This window comes from Diospyros lotus, chromosome 9, assembly GCF_014633365.1.
Source record: "Diospyros lotus cultivar Yz01 chromosome 9, ASM1463336v1, whole genome shotgun sequence".
NCBI classification, from domain to species: domain Eukaryota; kingdom Viridiplantae; phylum Streptophyta; class Magnoliopsida; order Ericales; family Ebenaceae; genus Diospyros; species Diospyros lotus.
Window position 1 is genome coordinate 411,598 of NC_068346.1, and position 16,155 is coordinate 427,752.

The window sequence follows — 16,155 nt, forward strand, 5'->3', positions numbered from 1 at the left end:
CAGACAAATTCAAGGACAATATGTTCTTCTTCCCCTTTTCGAAGAAACCAAACCCTGAGGATATAGTTGGGAAGCTGCTTCAACACATGGATGGTCAAGTGCCCAACTTTCCAACTGAGGAAGATGCTTTTAACCAATTGGAATACATGCTGGTGGAAAAAGGATCTGATCCCATACTGTTGGTCTTGGATGATGTGTGGCCAGGGTCCGAAGACCATATTGAGAGATTCAAATTCCGAATACCAAATTACCAGATTTTGGTTACTTCACGATCGGTATTTCCAGTATTTTCTACTTCTACGTATAGATTGGAATTGTTAAAACATAAAGATGCCCGGGATCTTTTCCATCGTTGGGCCTTTCCAAATGGGGACTCCTCCATACCAATTGATCTTGTGAACAAGGTAAGAAAAATTTGTTGAGCTTTAGCCAGCCTATTCAAGTTCTCAAAGCCTTGTCCAAACTGTTTAGAATCAATATGCCATTATACTTGATCAAAATCTATAATTTTGATTGCTCAGAAAAAAATAAAAAATATGAAAAAAACCATAATATTGATTTAACCATATGCCAGCTGTCTTTTCTTGATTACACAACCCATAGTTTTGTTTCTTATCGCCTAGAATGATATTAGTTGTTATCTATTGTATATATTATGATTCACACACTCATGCAATTACACTTGGATGTCTTACCATCAAATCACCAATTGTTCTAAAACATTTACCAATACATGTATGTTGCTGAATTCTAAATCCTCCATTTTCAAAGTCTAGTGTGAAAGTTGATGTAGAATAATCAGGACTTTTTCAATAGTCTGATGATGATTGGAACCTTGATTAGCATTTACGCCATTTAAACTCAGATTTCAAACTTTATTTTATTAAGAGTTCACCAGTAAGTGAATGTATGCAATTTTACACAAGTTATTTCCAGATTTTGTTATTGCTTTGCCTTAAGCGATAACTGATTTGAATGACAGCATTGAATTGCAGATTGTGAGAGGCTGTGGGGGTTTACCTTTGGCACTTGAAGTGTTTGGCGGATCACTCTGTGGACAACCAGAGGTGACCTGGAAGCGTACAGTGGAGCAGTGGTCTAAGGAAAAATCAGCTCTCCCTCCTTATGAGAAACTGCTTAATCTTCTCAAAACTAGCTTTGATGCCTTGGATAATTTGTATAAGATAAAGGATTGTTACCAGGACTTGGCTTCCTTTCCTGAGGATCAGAGAATCTCTGTTGCAGCTCTTATAGATATGTGGGTGGAACTCTATAACCTAAAAGAAGATGGTGAGGATGCCATGGCCAACCTCCATGAACTGTCAAATCGGAATATGGTGAATCTTTTATTTCCAAGGTATTCTAGATTCTGCTTACTAAACAAATACTATTTTTCAGGAGATGTCTTTCGTGTTAAGTCGTGCATGTCCTTACTGCTAGGGTGAATAATTTTATGCATTTCTGAGACATATAAGGTCCCTCCTCAGACCAAGTCACCAAGATGATAAGAAATTGGCAAAGATGGATTTTCTTGTGGAGAGGAGAATATCAACTATCCTATTGGGGGGATGAGCATGATTCATGTCTAAATACAATCCAATTGCTATATTAAGATTTTAGTGTAAATTGTGTAACATGAATTAGGGCTGTGTGAACTCTATTACCTAGTTTCTAAAAAAAAAAAAACAAAAAATGGCCTTAGATAATGATGAATGGAAAAATATGACTTGACCAGCTATTATCCTTGTGTTTTCTGTTTTATTACTTCATCTAACATGTTGATAGCCGAAATATCATAGTTTTGGTAAATTTGTAAATTTTCAAGCAAAAATGGTGATATATCTTAGAGAAAGGAATTGAAGTAGGAATCATGTTAAGTAACTAGGACTTTGGAATGGTGATATACTTGACCTACTGCTATTTGTGGTTCTTGCTATACAATGAGTAATCCTTTCAACACTTCTAGTGTTGAATGTGTTCCTCCTATTTACAGGTAATCTCAAGCCTAAACAAATATAGAGATTTGTGTTAAGTAGTCAACAGTCGGCATAAGATTCATTAAGATTGAATATTATGGATTCTGAACAGATGAGAAAATAATTGGTAAGTGACCTTTTTAGCGACGTTTATATTGCTAAAGAATTGTTGCAGTATAATGGATGAATGTGGCTAAAGAAGTTAGTTCAAGAACATAGATTATGGATTAGATCATGAAATGTTGGAACTTTGACAGCAAAATGGATGGAAGTGGTAGACGCGATAAATGAGAACAAGACTTAATAATTATGTGCTTCCAAGAGATGAGATGGGTTGGAGAGAAGGATAAAATATTGATAAGAGTCTGGATAAAAACTTTGGTACTCAAGGAAGGACTGTGTAAGGCATGAAGTGGGTGTTATTACGGGTTTAGAGGATGGGTAATTAATGTGAAGATAATAGGAGACATGATTATTATAGCTAAAATTGTTCTAGGAGAAAAGGTTATAAATATTTATAGTACACATGTACCATAAGTTGGGTTAGAAGAAAAGATAAAGGCAAAATTTTGGAAGGATTTAGAGGGGTTGGTACAAAGAATACCTAGAGGAGAGAAGTTCATTATCGAAGGTGACTTAAATGGTCATGTAGATAGAGAGGTGAATGAGCACAGACATGTACATAGATGTTATGGATTTGGACAAAGAAATTCGTTGCCTATTTTGGATTTTGTCATGATATATGAGCTCATCATAGAATATGTTCAAGAAGTCATGAAGCAGGATGAATACTTGATCACATATATACAATGACTTATCAACCCCAAAATAGACTACCTTTTTGTTAAATGATAACACTGCTTATGTTGTAAGGATCAGAAAGTTATATTGAGAGAATACTTGAAAGGTGAAAAACAAAGAATGAAATGATGTGATTTGAAAGGTGAAAAACAAAACATTTTCAAGGAAAACATGTGGTAAAAGAGATTGGACGATAGAAGGAATTGTTAACTGGATGTGGATTGAGGTGGCTACTACTATTCGAAATAAAACAGAAGCAATTCTGGAAGAGTCCAAGGAAAAAGCTGGAAACCAAAAAGAGTTGTGGTGGTGGAATGAAGAAGTGCAAGAGAAAAGAAAAACCAAGAGAGCTTGCTACAAGACTTCACATGCATGCTGTAACGAAGAAAGTCAAAAGGTATACTTTGTCAAAAAAGGATGCAAAAAAGATAGTGGGTAAAGCAATTCTGAAAATTTGTCCCAATGACTTGACACAAAAGATGAGAATTATATACATATATAAGGTAGCTAAAGTAAGAGAGAAAAATAAGGATTTTTGTTTTCCTAACCAGAAAATAAGGAACATGAGCCAAGTGAAATGCATAAAAGATGAAAATCAAAGGATAATAGTAAATGAGAAGTGATCAAGGAGAAGTGAAAGGAATCTTTCTTGAAGCTACTCAATGAAGGTGGAGAAACAACTGTTATGTTGGGGGATCTTAATAGCTGTAAAAAGATAGAAATTGCTTCTTCTCTAAACATAGTTAGGCAGTTGGACTGAATAATATTGCCACAGAAGGACAGAAAGGAATCAAAGAGGACTTTTTTGGTTAATGAAATTATTTACTATGAAATTGAAATCGAAAAGAATGTTAGATGAGTGGAAAACAAATACTTTAGTGTCTATTTATAAGAATAAAAGAAATGTTCAAAGTTGCGAAAATTATTTAGGGATCAAGCTAGTTAGCCAACACCATAAAACTTTGAGAAAGGACAATTGACAAAATGTTAAGACGAGAACCAAGGTTTTTGAAAACCAATTTGGTTTTATTGTTTATAGGACAAGAAGGCAAGCTATCTACTTATAAGGTGTCTAATGGCAAGAGATAAACAAAAAAATTTGCATATGGTATTTATAGATTTATCAAAAACCTGATGAAGTTTCTAAAAAGAGTATTGTGGCAGATGTTGAGAAAAAAGGAGTTTGGATTGCTTATATACAGGTTATTGAGCCCATGTATTATCAAGCAAAGACGTGTTAGTCTTTGTGGAGGAGATAGTGAGGCTTTTCTAATTACAGTTCAATTGCGCCAAGGATCTACATTGATCGCCTCTCTTTCCCTTAGGGATGGATGCACTCCCAAACCTCCAGCAAGAAGTGCTTTAATGGATGTTATAAAGGATGTATTCATAGAATCAAGATAGGATGGTAAAGTAGAGAAGTGCGTATAACATTTTATATGATTGTAAAATATCTATTAATCTAAAGGGGAAATTTTATCAGATGGTTATAAGACCTCATTTGTTGTTTGGCCCAGCATGTTGGGAAATTAAGTATTTAATGAGATGAAAATGTTATGATGGGTGTATGGTTATAAAAGAAAAAATGAAAGTAATAATTGAGATCATATTTTATAAGGTTTGAGTGGAACTCATTGAAGATGAGATGAAGAAGATGCAATTAAGATGGCTTGGGTATGTGAGGAGGAAATTGATAGATTTACTTGCAATGTGAATGGAGCAAATTTGCAGTAAAAGGAGGAGAGAAAGACCAAAGAAAACTTAATGGGTAACCCTTAAACATGACAGAGAATATGATGGCTTACAGTGGAGGTCACAAATAGAGAGTGCTTGAGGTATAAAATTCATGTAGGTGACCCCACGGTCCCCACCTAGTGGGATTAAATGCTTATTGGTGTCATTGCCTTCAAATGCATGCCTAAATCTTTTGTCTTCTTGTTTCTTCTCATTAATGGACTATTTATAGTATTAGTAATTTACTATTACTGTATGCATATAAATTAGTTTTCTCCATCTCTAACCCACTTTATTCCAATTCAAGGAAAGATGCAAGTGACACCGGCTACTACAATGAGCATTTTGTCACACAGCATGATCTCCTTAGAGAGCTAGCCATGTATGTGAATGAACAAAGCGAAAGATTAATAATGGACATGAGATCCGATGATCTCCCTGCCTCATGGATAGAACAAAGACAGCATCCTGTCCATGCCCGCCTTGTATCTATATCCACAGGTGTGCATATCTTGTGCAAAACTTTCAATTATGAATTTTCTATTCATTTTTTACTCAGAGGGCAAAGTCTTGGTAGCAGTGGATAAGTCTGCTATTTTGTCACTGTAAAGTCACGGGATTGAATTGTCAAAACAGTCTTGTAGAAAAAGCAAGGGGAAGGTTGTCTATACAATCCCTGTGCTGACCCTGACAAAGTGCGGAGCTTCGTACACTTGGAATGCCCTTCATTCACTTTTTACTGAATCCGTGACATTGAAAATTCTTGCAGGTGAAAATTTCTCAAACTGCTATGACTTGCAACTACCTAAGGCCGAAGTGTTAGTGCTGAACATCCATGCAAGGGGTTCCTTGCCTCAGTTCCCCTTGCCTCCGTTCGTGGAGAAAATGGATCAACTAAAGGTTCTAATAATCACCAATTATGGTTTTTGCTCTGCTGAAATAAGCAATTTCTCCGTCCTAGGACATCTGTCTAGTCTAAAAAGGATCAGACTAGAACATATATCACTTTCTTCCCTTTGTAATTCTGTGCTACAACTGAAAAATTTGCGGAAATTATCCCTAGTTATGTGCAGGATTGATGAGGCTTTTCGAAGCTACGGCTTCCAGTTCCAGATACCTGATCTATGGCCAAATCTAGCTGAGATCATTATTGACTACTGCAGTGACTTGGTGGAATTTCCAGCATGGCTCTGCAATGTCATCAGTCTTCGGAAGCTCAGTATCACCAACTGTCATGAGCTCATCGCACTTCCTGAAGTGTTAGGGAAGCTGGAAAATTTAAAAGTATTGAGACTTGGGGCCTGTACAAAACTAATGAAGCTGCCTCAGTCAGTTGGAAGCCTGAAGAGGTTAGAATTTCTTGATTTAACCGACTGTATGAGCTTGTGTGAAGTGCCAGAACGAGTGGGTGAATTATGCAGCCTAAGAAAGATCCACATGAGAGGTTGCCGGGGATTGTCCGAGTTGCCACCGTCCGTAAAGGTTCTTACTCAATTAAAGGATTTGATATGCGATGAAGAAACCTCCTACCTGTGGGAGCATCACATGAGTAGCCTGACCAATCTGGAGTTAAAGGTGCTTAAAGAAGATGCCAACTTAGACTGGCTAGGCGATTTTCATCCGTCAGAAATGTGAGAATCAGTTACAAGAACAAATAAAGAGGAAGTGGGCAGAGCATGTTTGTTATTGAGGAACTAGTTTCTTATGTTGGTGTGGCATAATAATATGGATACATGTTCCTACTCACATTGTTATTGTTATTGTTATTGTTTGCGCCGTTTTCCACCATGCAAACAGATCGGATAGCATTCTCCGCTAATATTACACTAATTACAATAACAGAAGATTGAGTTCCCACTTCATCCCCCACTAATCTTGTTCGCAACCGCAACCGCAACCACAACCACTAGGCAAAGGGAAGAAGAAAGGATTTGTCAACTCAGATATAAAATGTAATGTAATATATCAGTTAACACAACAACAAATTTATACAACACTCGGTACTTTTGAGGTGAAAAAAAAGAAAAGAAAAGAAAAGCAAACAAGTTGGAAAAAAGCAATGACCGTGCGCAAAAATAACCGTCTTGGGAGGGCAGGAAAAGGGGGCACAAGAAGTATTCTACAAGCAATAAACTCGACTGTCTTATGATGAATAATTGGGTATCTTGACCAGGTGACTAGTGCTTTGATTCCTGTGGTGATGGATGATCTTGGCAGAAATTACAGTTTTATCTCGTTACAAGCTCCAGAGACCATGAGTTCCTTTTGAGTTTGGAATGCCACACAGGAATTGGAATCAGACGGCATAGATGATCTCTCCACTGCTGTCAACATCAAGATCAGATTCAGATTCCAAGTCGTCCATGTCATCATCCATGTCCAAGTTATACAGTCCAATTGGTGGAACGGTGGCCTCGGAAATTATTTGCATGATTGTGTCAAGGCTCTGCATGGGTTGATCAGGCTCTTCATACTGGTTGCTCATCGTCCTCTCATCCATGAGCTCAGCTGGGAGGATTTTTAGAAACCACTCGTGGTTCCTTATCTCGGGCATGGTAATCCTCTCGTACAAGATGAGACATGAGGCTGACAAAGTGCAATATTAAAATAGACAACAAGATTACTCAAATCCCAAAGGGCTTCTGAAAAAACCCTACAGTTCCTCCACCACTTGCTAGCTTAACAAATCAATTCAGGTCAGAGCCCAATCATTTTCCCATAGTTAAAAGAAACATTTCAAAAAATGTGACATTACACCGACTCTTGCACATTATTTCCCAGATATTTTCATCTCATAACATCATCATGCATTTCTTCTAAAACACCAGATATTCATGTCTTGTACCTGCCAGATAATCAATTCTTCGAGGGACATTTGTTAAAATGAACAAGATAAGAAGTATTAAGATAAATTTGAAATGTATTCTGGATCAAGATATGGAATGATCAAGATAAAACTGAAAAACATTTCAAAATTTCTATTAGAGTGTTTGTTAAATTTTTTGAAATCCATTGATAATTGTATTTTTTTCTTTTTATGTGTTTGTTAATGCATATGATAAGTACCAAGATAAGAGTTTTTTTTTATCAAAATATCCCTATTATTAAATTTATGATTAAAATACTATTTTATATATGATTAATATGAATTGTTAAAAGATAAAAATTTAAATTAAAAATAATATTTTATTTTCTAAATTCATGTTCAAAAATAATTTTAAAAGGAGTTGAAAAGTAGTAATAATTATTATTAGAATTACAAATTGGTGAAATGATAATAAAATATAAAATTAAATAAAATAATTTAAAAATTGATGAAATGAATTATATTAGTTAATAAAATATATATAGATAGATAAATTTAAATTTTAAAAATCAATGAAATGAATAATGTCATTTAAATTTTAAAAATTGTCAAAACATATAACAATTTAAAAATATATTAAATAATATTAATTATAAGACTTAAATAAATAAGTTTTTTTAATAAATATAAATCTTTAAAATGTATTAAATGGCATTAACTATCCTACAAGGGACACATAAGTAATTGAATCTTATCTTGAAAGAGTCAAATAAATTTATTCATGGGGGAGATCGGATAAATTTATCTTGAAAGGAGGAGATAAGAGATCACGAGAGATTTTTTCAGAAATGATCAAATAAATTTAACAAACACGTTGGAAAAACCAAATATCCGAAATGCTTTTCATATATGATATTTTCTCATTCTTATCCTGATTAACAAACACCCACAAGTAGAAAAAGAAAGAGCCAAAATTCAACTACGACCATATTAAGTACCTACTTTTATCTTGAGGGAAATTCTATCGCGAACCCAAAAAATTACTCTTCATAACCCACGTCCGATCAAAATTTCTAATAATTTTAAAATACCTATTTTATCCCCCCACAACTGATTAGTGGTTAATTTTGTAAAAATTTTGTTATAATTATACCCTTCTTTCGATCTTAAATATGGTTTAAATTAGATATTAATATATATTTTATGGTTATATGTAAATTTAAATTGAAAGATGAATGAAATGAAGTTCTAAAGTAAATAATAATAATATATAAAATTATATATAATACATATATATCATTATATGCATGCATGTAATATATATATAATATAATCTAATATATATATGTGCCATGTGTAATACATATATATAATATATAATTTATTAATAACATTAAATTATTTTTATTTTTTTTAGGCATGAAGAATTCAAGCCCATGAAGACTTAAAGTCCATGAAGAATTCAAGTCCATGAAGAAATCAAAGCCATGGAGAAATCAAGTCCATGAAGAAATCAAACCCATGAAAAATTAAAGTCCATGAAGAATTCAAGTCCATGAAGAATTAAGGCCCAATTTGAGCAACCCATGGAAAATATTATTTGGAGAAGGCCCAAGGATTATTTTTAATCCTAATGAAGATTAAAAACCAATTTATAGAAATCTATTTTTATTTTTTATGTGAGAGCTTTATTAGGTGTGTTTTTTAGCTAAAATCCATTTAACTATTAGGTGGATATTATAGCTAAAATCCATTTAACTTTATGAGTGCTTTATTAGGTATGTATTTTAGCTAAAATCCATTTAATATTAGGTGTGTATTATAGATAAAATCCATTTAACTTTAAGTGTGTGAGTGCCCATTAGATATAATTATGTCTAATTGAATAATTGAAATTGTGTGGTTTGTATTGCATCTTGTGGCCTATAAATAGCTCACTTGATTGCATTTGTAAGTGTGATTATTATTCTTGAATAAAAGTTTAGTTGTTTCCTTATAATTCTCTCTTTGAGAATTGTTCTTGTTCTTTCTCATTTTCTTTAGTACTTTCTCTTATAATCTTACTTTTTTTTCTTTCTTCTTTTAAATTCTTATGTCATTTATTATTACTTTATTATTCACCGCCTAAATGGCCGGTTAATTTGTGCCTTTAAATTTCTATAATTTTAATTCTTGTCATTTAATTATTCACCGCCTAAATGGCCGGTTAGTTTATGCCTTTAAATTTCTGCAATTTTAATTCTTGTCATTTAATTATCCACCGCCTAAATGGCCGGTTAGTTTATGCTTTTAAATTTCTTGTCATTTAAATTCTGTTATTTAAATTACGTCATTTAAATTTCTGTCAATTAACTTTCAAATAAAAATGAGTAGTTAAATCTAATCTTGGGTTAAGGCAAGGACAGTGTCCAATGCCAATGATTCCCAAAGAAAGCTGCGCTTTAAATAAGTAACATTAATTTAAATTTTAGTATGAGTGTGTATTAATTATTAAAAAATCACTAGGTTTGGATTGGAGCGTAAGCCTAACTTAGAGCTTTCATGCCATGTATGAGAGTTACTAGAACTGGAAACGCTATCATACCCAAACCCGGATGATTAATTTAGTTGTTTTGTATATTAATTGTAATTGGATTTATGGTAGTTGCTTAAATTAGAATCCCGCATATCATGTATGGGGATTGCTTAACCTAGAACTATCATCATCTCTAATTGCATTTAATAACAAACCCTCATATCTGAAATTAAATTAATGTTGCTAATCTTATATGCTAAAATTTGGGAATCAACGGGTTGGTACTGAAATTGTCTTAACTCAAGCACTATCCAAATTCATATTTTTACGTTTAATGTTTATTTCAATTTTTGCCTTATTTTATTTTCTAGTATCTGTTGTCTAAAAACAAAACCATAAAAAATCTTGTTGTCAGTTTGTCCAAATGCGTGTGCGTGTGTGTGACATTCTTTTTCTTTTGCCATAAATAAATCTCTCAGTGGACGACCTGGATTCATCCAGAAAATATAAATTTAAATTTGGACTACAACTGCACTCGTACACTGGCGAGTATAAACCTCTCACTAAAATAAAAAAAAATATAAAAGTTTTATTATGATTTGTTTTTATTGTGTTTTAATTGCAGGGTGAGAGTGCAGTCAACAACCCACAGCCAACCCTCTTCTCCGATCACCTCTCATCGCCGACCATCATCTCGCATCTCTTTTTCCCTCCTCCATCATATACACACACAAACACATACATATATATATATATATATATACACAAAGCATGGCCGCAGCCATGGTAGCCGCGACCATGCAACTAGCAAGCGCACACACACACGCAAAGCATGGCCGCGGCCATGGTAGCCGCGACCATGCAACTAGCAAGCGCACACACACACGCATATATATATATATATATATACACACAGCAACCCAGCACACACACACATATATATATATACATCCAACACACACACACATATATATATATATACACACACACAAAAGCATGGTCGCGGCCATGAAAACCTCCGCACCTCACAGTGCGGAGGTTTTCAGCAACCCCGGCACCGCGAGGTGCGGGGGTTGCTTTGCGGGGATTTCAGCAACTCCCGCACCGCCAATCCCCGCACCTCGCGGTGCGGGAGTTTTAGCAACCCCCACACCGCGAGGTGTGGGGATTGTTGAAATCCCCGACTGCCAGCAGTTGGGAAAGCCAGGTTTCCCCGACTACCAGCAGTCGGGAAGACTTTTTATATTTTTATTTTAATTAAAATTTTTATTATAATAAAATAAAATTAAAAAATAATACAAATAAATAATTTTTAAATTTCTGCATTTTAAGTAATTATAATTTAACTAATTTTAAATTTTAAATCATGGTGTTGAATTTTTAATACTTAAAAAAATTTAAAATTAATTAATTTATCTTATTAAATTACTTGAAGATATACATATCTAAAAATTCTATCATCATTTAAATATATTTTTTTTATAATTACATATATTTAAAAAGAATATATTTTAAATGATGATAGGATTTTTAAATTTATCTTATTGAATTAGGTAAAGATATATATATTTAAAAAAAATTATTTTAAATGATGATAGGATTTTTAGATATGCGTATTTTTAGGTAATTCAATAAAATAAATTTTAAATTTTTTTAAATATTAAAAATTCAACACTTAATTACAATGATTTAAAATTTAAAATTAGTTAATTTATAATTACTTAAAATACAGATATTTAGAATTTATTTATTTATATTATTTTTTATTTTATTTTAATATAATAAAATAAATTTAATTACAATAAAACAAATTTAATCAAGCCTTCCCAGCAATCGGGGAAGGCTTGATTCCTCACACCGCGAGGTGCGGAGATTTTAGAAATCCCTGCACCTCGCGGTGCGGGGGTTGTTGAAACCCCCGCGCCGCGAGGTTTGGGGATTTCAAAAACTCCTGCACCTCGCAGTGCGGGGATTGTAAAAACCCCTGCACCTCGAGGTGCGGGGGTTTCCATGGCGGCCATGGCCATGGAACTTGTATATATATATATATATATAAGTGTGTGTGAGTGTATATGTGTGTGTGTGCTGGGTTGTATGATCGCGGTTGCCATGGCCGTGGCCATGCTGTGTGTATATATATATATATATAAGTGTGTGTAAGTGCGTATTTATATATTTAGGTGATGGATGGGGATGAGAGGTGATCGGAGGAGAGAGTTTGCTATGGATTGTGGGGGTAAAAGAGGTATATTAAAATTATTGAAAATTTTGATGGGATGTTGGTTTTGAAGAGTAAATTTTCGAGTTCTGAATAGAATTTCCCTTATGTTGAATAGCTGTTGGCAGAGGTGCTTATAAATTAATCAAACAATAGAAGAATGCCCACAAAATAAGGGGAAGAAATCTGACTGTCCAGTTCTTCAATTTACTATTTACTATAAAAGACAGTGGAACAATTAGAAGAGCATCAAAAGAGGGTACGAAGTGTAGCCAAGGAATTGAGCATTGCAGATTGTGGTAAGTGTAGCCAAGGAAGTGTAGCCAAGGTCTCTAGGTGAAGAGTTCTTTCCCTCTATTTCTCAACAACTAGGGTTTTGGCTTACTTTCCCCATTTGATTTTCCCTCCAACGCTCATCCGCTCAAACTCAGCTTCAGCCATAGTCAACGCCACACCCAGCAATATTAAGTCAAGATTTAATGGTTCCGTAATTTTTTTATCAGAATGCTGATGGCAGGATATAATAAAATTAATTTGCAAAACAAGCCAAAGTTTCACATTTTTGTTGGTCATTTTACGTACCTTAACTTCAAAGAGATATTACAGCTAGAAAATAAAAAAAATACTGAAAGCCCTTCTCCGCTTATAACTATCTTAACTTACTTTTGTGAGTTACATTCTTCATAAATCCTCCCCACTCCCCCCCGCCCCCAGCAGTCTTTTTGAAACTCTTCACTCTCATGATTTATCCAGTCGCCATTACTTGTCCAAAACAGTTTTGAACCCATCAGAGGCTTCTGTAAAGACAAAGGAGGTGGAGAAAAGAACCGTCGCCCATGCATCAGGTTTGGAGATGGGCTACAGAAGCAGGGTTCACATTGCCTTATTGGGGATACAGGCATAGAGCTTCAAGAGGGGACCCATTAACTGCTACTTATTTCAGTCTCACTAGAAGGCTTGTGATAATCTGATAACTCCCCTATGAGAGCCATTTTTTTTTTTTCAATGATGAGGAACCGCAACCACTACCCTCTAAATGTATACTAGGTAGGTGATAGGCACATGCCCCCCAAATAGGTTTGATCTTGGTAGCCAGTTTGGGGAGCACACCAGCCTGACCAGAGGCCAGGCCCTAGGGGTATATGACAAACATTTTAAACTGTGAAAACACTCTACAAGGGGTGCACATCATGACTCCACCCAACAGGAGTTGTTATCAGACAATGTTCTTCATATTGAATGGAAGAGTGCAATACATTGATCAACTTAAAACTTTTAGTCAATAAAAGGGGTGCACATCAGGACTATTTAAAAGGTTGCATTTATTTATTTTGTTGGGAAAAATGGTTGCATATTTAAACAAATCTCCATATTGTTAAAACAGAGGATCTTATTTGAACCAATAAGAAACAAATTGAGTTTTTCTACTAACTTGTGCAGCGTTAGCAACAAATATCCTCGAGATAAGATGGCGGCATGCAAGAGATATTTGAATATTGTCAGGAATTGAATATTGAATTTGCAGAGTCCTCTGTATAGAACTAAAATGAGATTCTCCTTGTCAGTAAAATATGGTTAAGTAGATACTTGTATATAGGTGCGTTTGATAGGGGAGAAATTTTAAGATTTTAAAAATATTTAATTGAAAATCTGTATATTTATATTTGGTATAATTTTTTTATAAAAAAATTTTTGAAAAATAAGATTTCCGAGAATGATTTTTAAGTAATTTTTCCACAAAATTTTTTTTATAGAGGGTTGGGAATCAAAGTTTTCTATGAATTTGGGAATGTTTTTAACAAAGAAAAAGATTAAAATACCCCTTATCCTTTTATAATCCTATACAAACATATTATATATATATATTATATATTAAATATAAGAATATATATTATAATATATTTATATTATTTATTATAAAATATTATATATATATATATTAAAGTGGATATTTATACAAATATATATATTATATATATATACACACATGCATATATATACATAATGTGTAAAAAAATAATATTTTTTTGACTTTCTAAAGATGTTATAGGTCCCAATATTTTATATAGTAGAAGAAATTTATTATTTTTAAATAAAAAATTAAATAATGATAATTTTAAAAAAAGAACATAAATTTTCAAGAATGTTACATTTAAATCAAACACAGGAATGTAAGGGCCTGTTCTCTTTCCCGTTTTCGGGCCGTTTTCTATTTTCAGTTTTTCAAAATACTCAAAACGTGTTCTCTTTGTTATTTTCAAAAACGCATTTTTAAAAATAAGTAAAAATCTTGTACAGAAAATCCAAAACAACAAAAACTCGTTTTGGCTGTTTTCAGCCAAAACACGCGTAAAAGATCAAAACACGGAAAACAACTGCGTTTCTTCTCACGCAGTGCAGACGCTCCCCCCTAGCCCCGGCCCCAGCTTCAGCCTCCATTCTCGAATCCCCTCTCTCTCTCCTCTCTTTTCTCTCTCTCTCTCTCTCTCTCTCTCTCTCTCTCTCTCTCTCTCCTCGGCTAAACATCGCCATCGCCATCTCCGTTGCTGCCAGAGTTGCCGTTGACCTTGCGCGCCATCTCCGTCGCTACTAGAGCCACCGTTGACCTCGCCCGCCACCGCCGAAAGTCGCCATCGACCCACCCCTCTCTCCCCAAATCGGGCATACCCCATCCATTCTCTTTCTCTCCCATTTTCTTTCCAAAACACCCAAAAATCACAAACCCAAAACACACAGCACCGCCTCTGCCACCGCTGTCGACCGCATCAGCCACTGCTACCGCGACCACCACCGTCGACCGTGCCCGCCACCGGCCGTGCGAGCCGCCGTCTATTGCCCACCGTCGCTCCCCTTGCATTGCGTCCACCATCATCGCCTCCCTTCCGTGCGAGACCCCATCCATTCTGTCTTCTTTGTTTTGAATTCTTTTTTGATTTGATTTTTTTTTTGTTTTGTTTTATTTGAATAGGAATATGTAATATGATATGTAATATAATTTTTTTATTAATTTATAATTTATTAATAATTGTTTATAATTTATTTTAAATTAAATTTATTGAATAAAATATTATAAAATGATGTTTTTCAAAATTTCAAAGCAAACGCATTTTCTAGTTTTTTGTTTTAAGAAATAGTTTTTCAAAATAACAAAAAGAACACGTTTTCAAAAATTTTAAAATGGACACTCAAAACACAAAACTAAAAATGAATTCAAAACTCAAAATTGAAAACTGAAACACGAAGAGAACACCACCTAAGATTCTCATAAAAGAATACTCAACATTTCTCAGAATGTTTAAATCTAACCAAACATAGAATTGCATAAATCCTGGGAATCAAAGATTTTCAAAAGTATTCCTAGGAATCATGAATCGCAAGAATTTAAAACTTCTCTCATATCAAACACCCCCGAAGGGTTTAAGGGAGGAGTGCGATTTTCTTCACCTGGGATGACTTCACTCGGGGTAAAAATGTTATTTTGGTCTTCTTCTTTATTCACCACTTCGTTTCTCTCTCTTCTCTATTTCCTCCCGCCATCGACTCTCTTTCCTCCCGCCGTCGACTCACTGACCATTGCCTCGTTGCTTCACCGTCTCTCACTCTCTCTCTATGTTGAGATTTGTGATATTTTTTTTTAATTAAAGTTAATTTAATTTTTTTTTATTTATGTCTTCACTGTTATATTCTCCATTTATAACTGAAGTTTGACATTAAAATTTGGAATGCAAAACATCCTATATTTAAAGTATTATTTATAGTTTTTCAGTTTTATTTGGTGGATGTTATGTATTTAAATCCTGTATAAATAAAATTTCATTTCTGTTTTTTGTGTAAGTGTGAGTTTCAACGCAAGTTTTCAATTTCAATAAGAAGTTATCTTTCTTCAAGTTCTAGTTTTCCTCTTCTCACATTTTCTTTTTTTTTTTTTTTGTTTCTCCGTTTAACATAACATTGAGACTTTATTATTATTTTCGCAATACATTTCTTTATTATTTTTTCATCGCTCTCTTTCCTTCTGCCACCGACCCACTACATTGCCTCGTCATTGCCTTGCCCTCTCTACCTACTCATTTCTCTCTCATCTCTTTCTTTTCTCCTGCAATCA

The 16,155-nt window shown here is 34.1% G+C and overlaps 2 protein-coding genes across 4 annotated transcripts in view; both read left to right on the plus strand.

Annotated features, from left to right (window-relative positions):
- Positions 1-16,155, plus strand: part of LOC127809613 (probable disease resistance protein At5g66900) — a 79,128-nt gene that overhangs the window by 27,492 nt on the left and 35,481 nt on the right. The window contains exon 4 of one of the 3 annotated variants that reach the window (XR_008025154.1): positions 4,824-4,971. The exons of the other annotated variants lie outside the window; for them this stretch is intronic. The gene's annotated coding sequence lies outside the window, so the exon portion shown is untranslated. Of the gene's footprint in view, positions 1-4,823; positions 4,972-16,155 lie in introns of those variants that run through there. 3 annotated transcript variants of the gene reach the window in all.
- Positions 1-16,155, plus strand: part of LOC127809971 (probable disease resistance protein At5g66900) — a 54,000-nt gene that overhangs the window by 1,260 nt on the left and 36,585 nt on the right. Inside the window, exons 2-5 of the mRNA XM_052349180.1 lie at positions 4-404; positions 996-1,357; positions 4,819-5,012; positions 5,281-5,411. Coding sequence (XP_052205140.1) covers positions 4-404; positions 996-1,357; positions 4,819-5,012; positions 5,281-5,411 — 1,088 coding nt within the window. The remainder of the gene's footprint in view (positions 1-3; positions 405-995; positions 1,358-4,818; positions 5,013-5,280; positions 5,412-16,155) is intronic.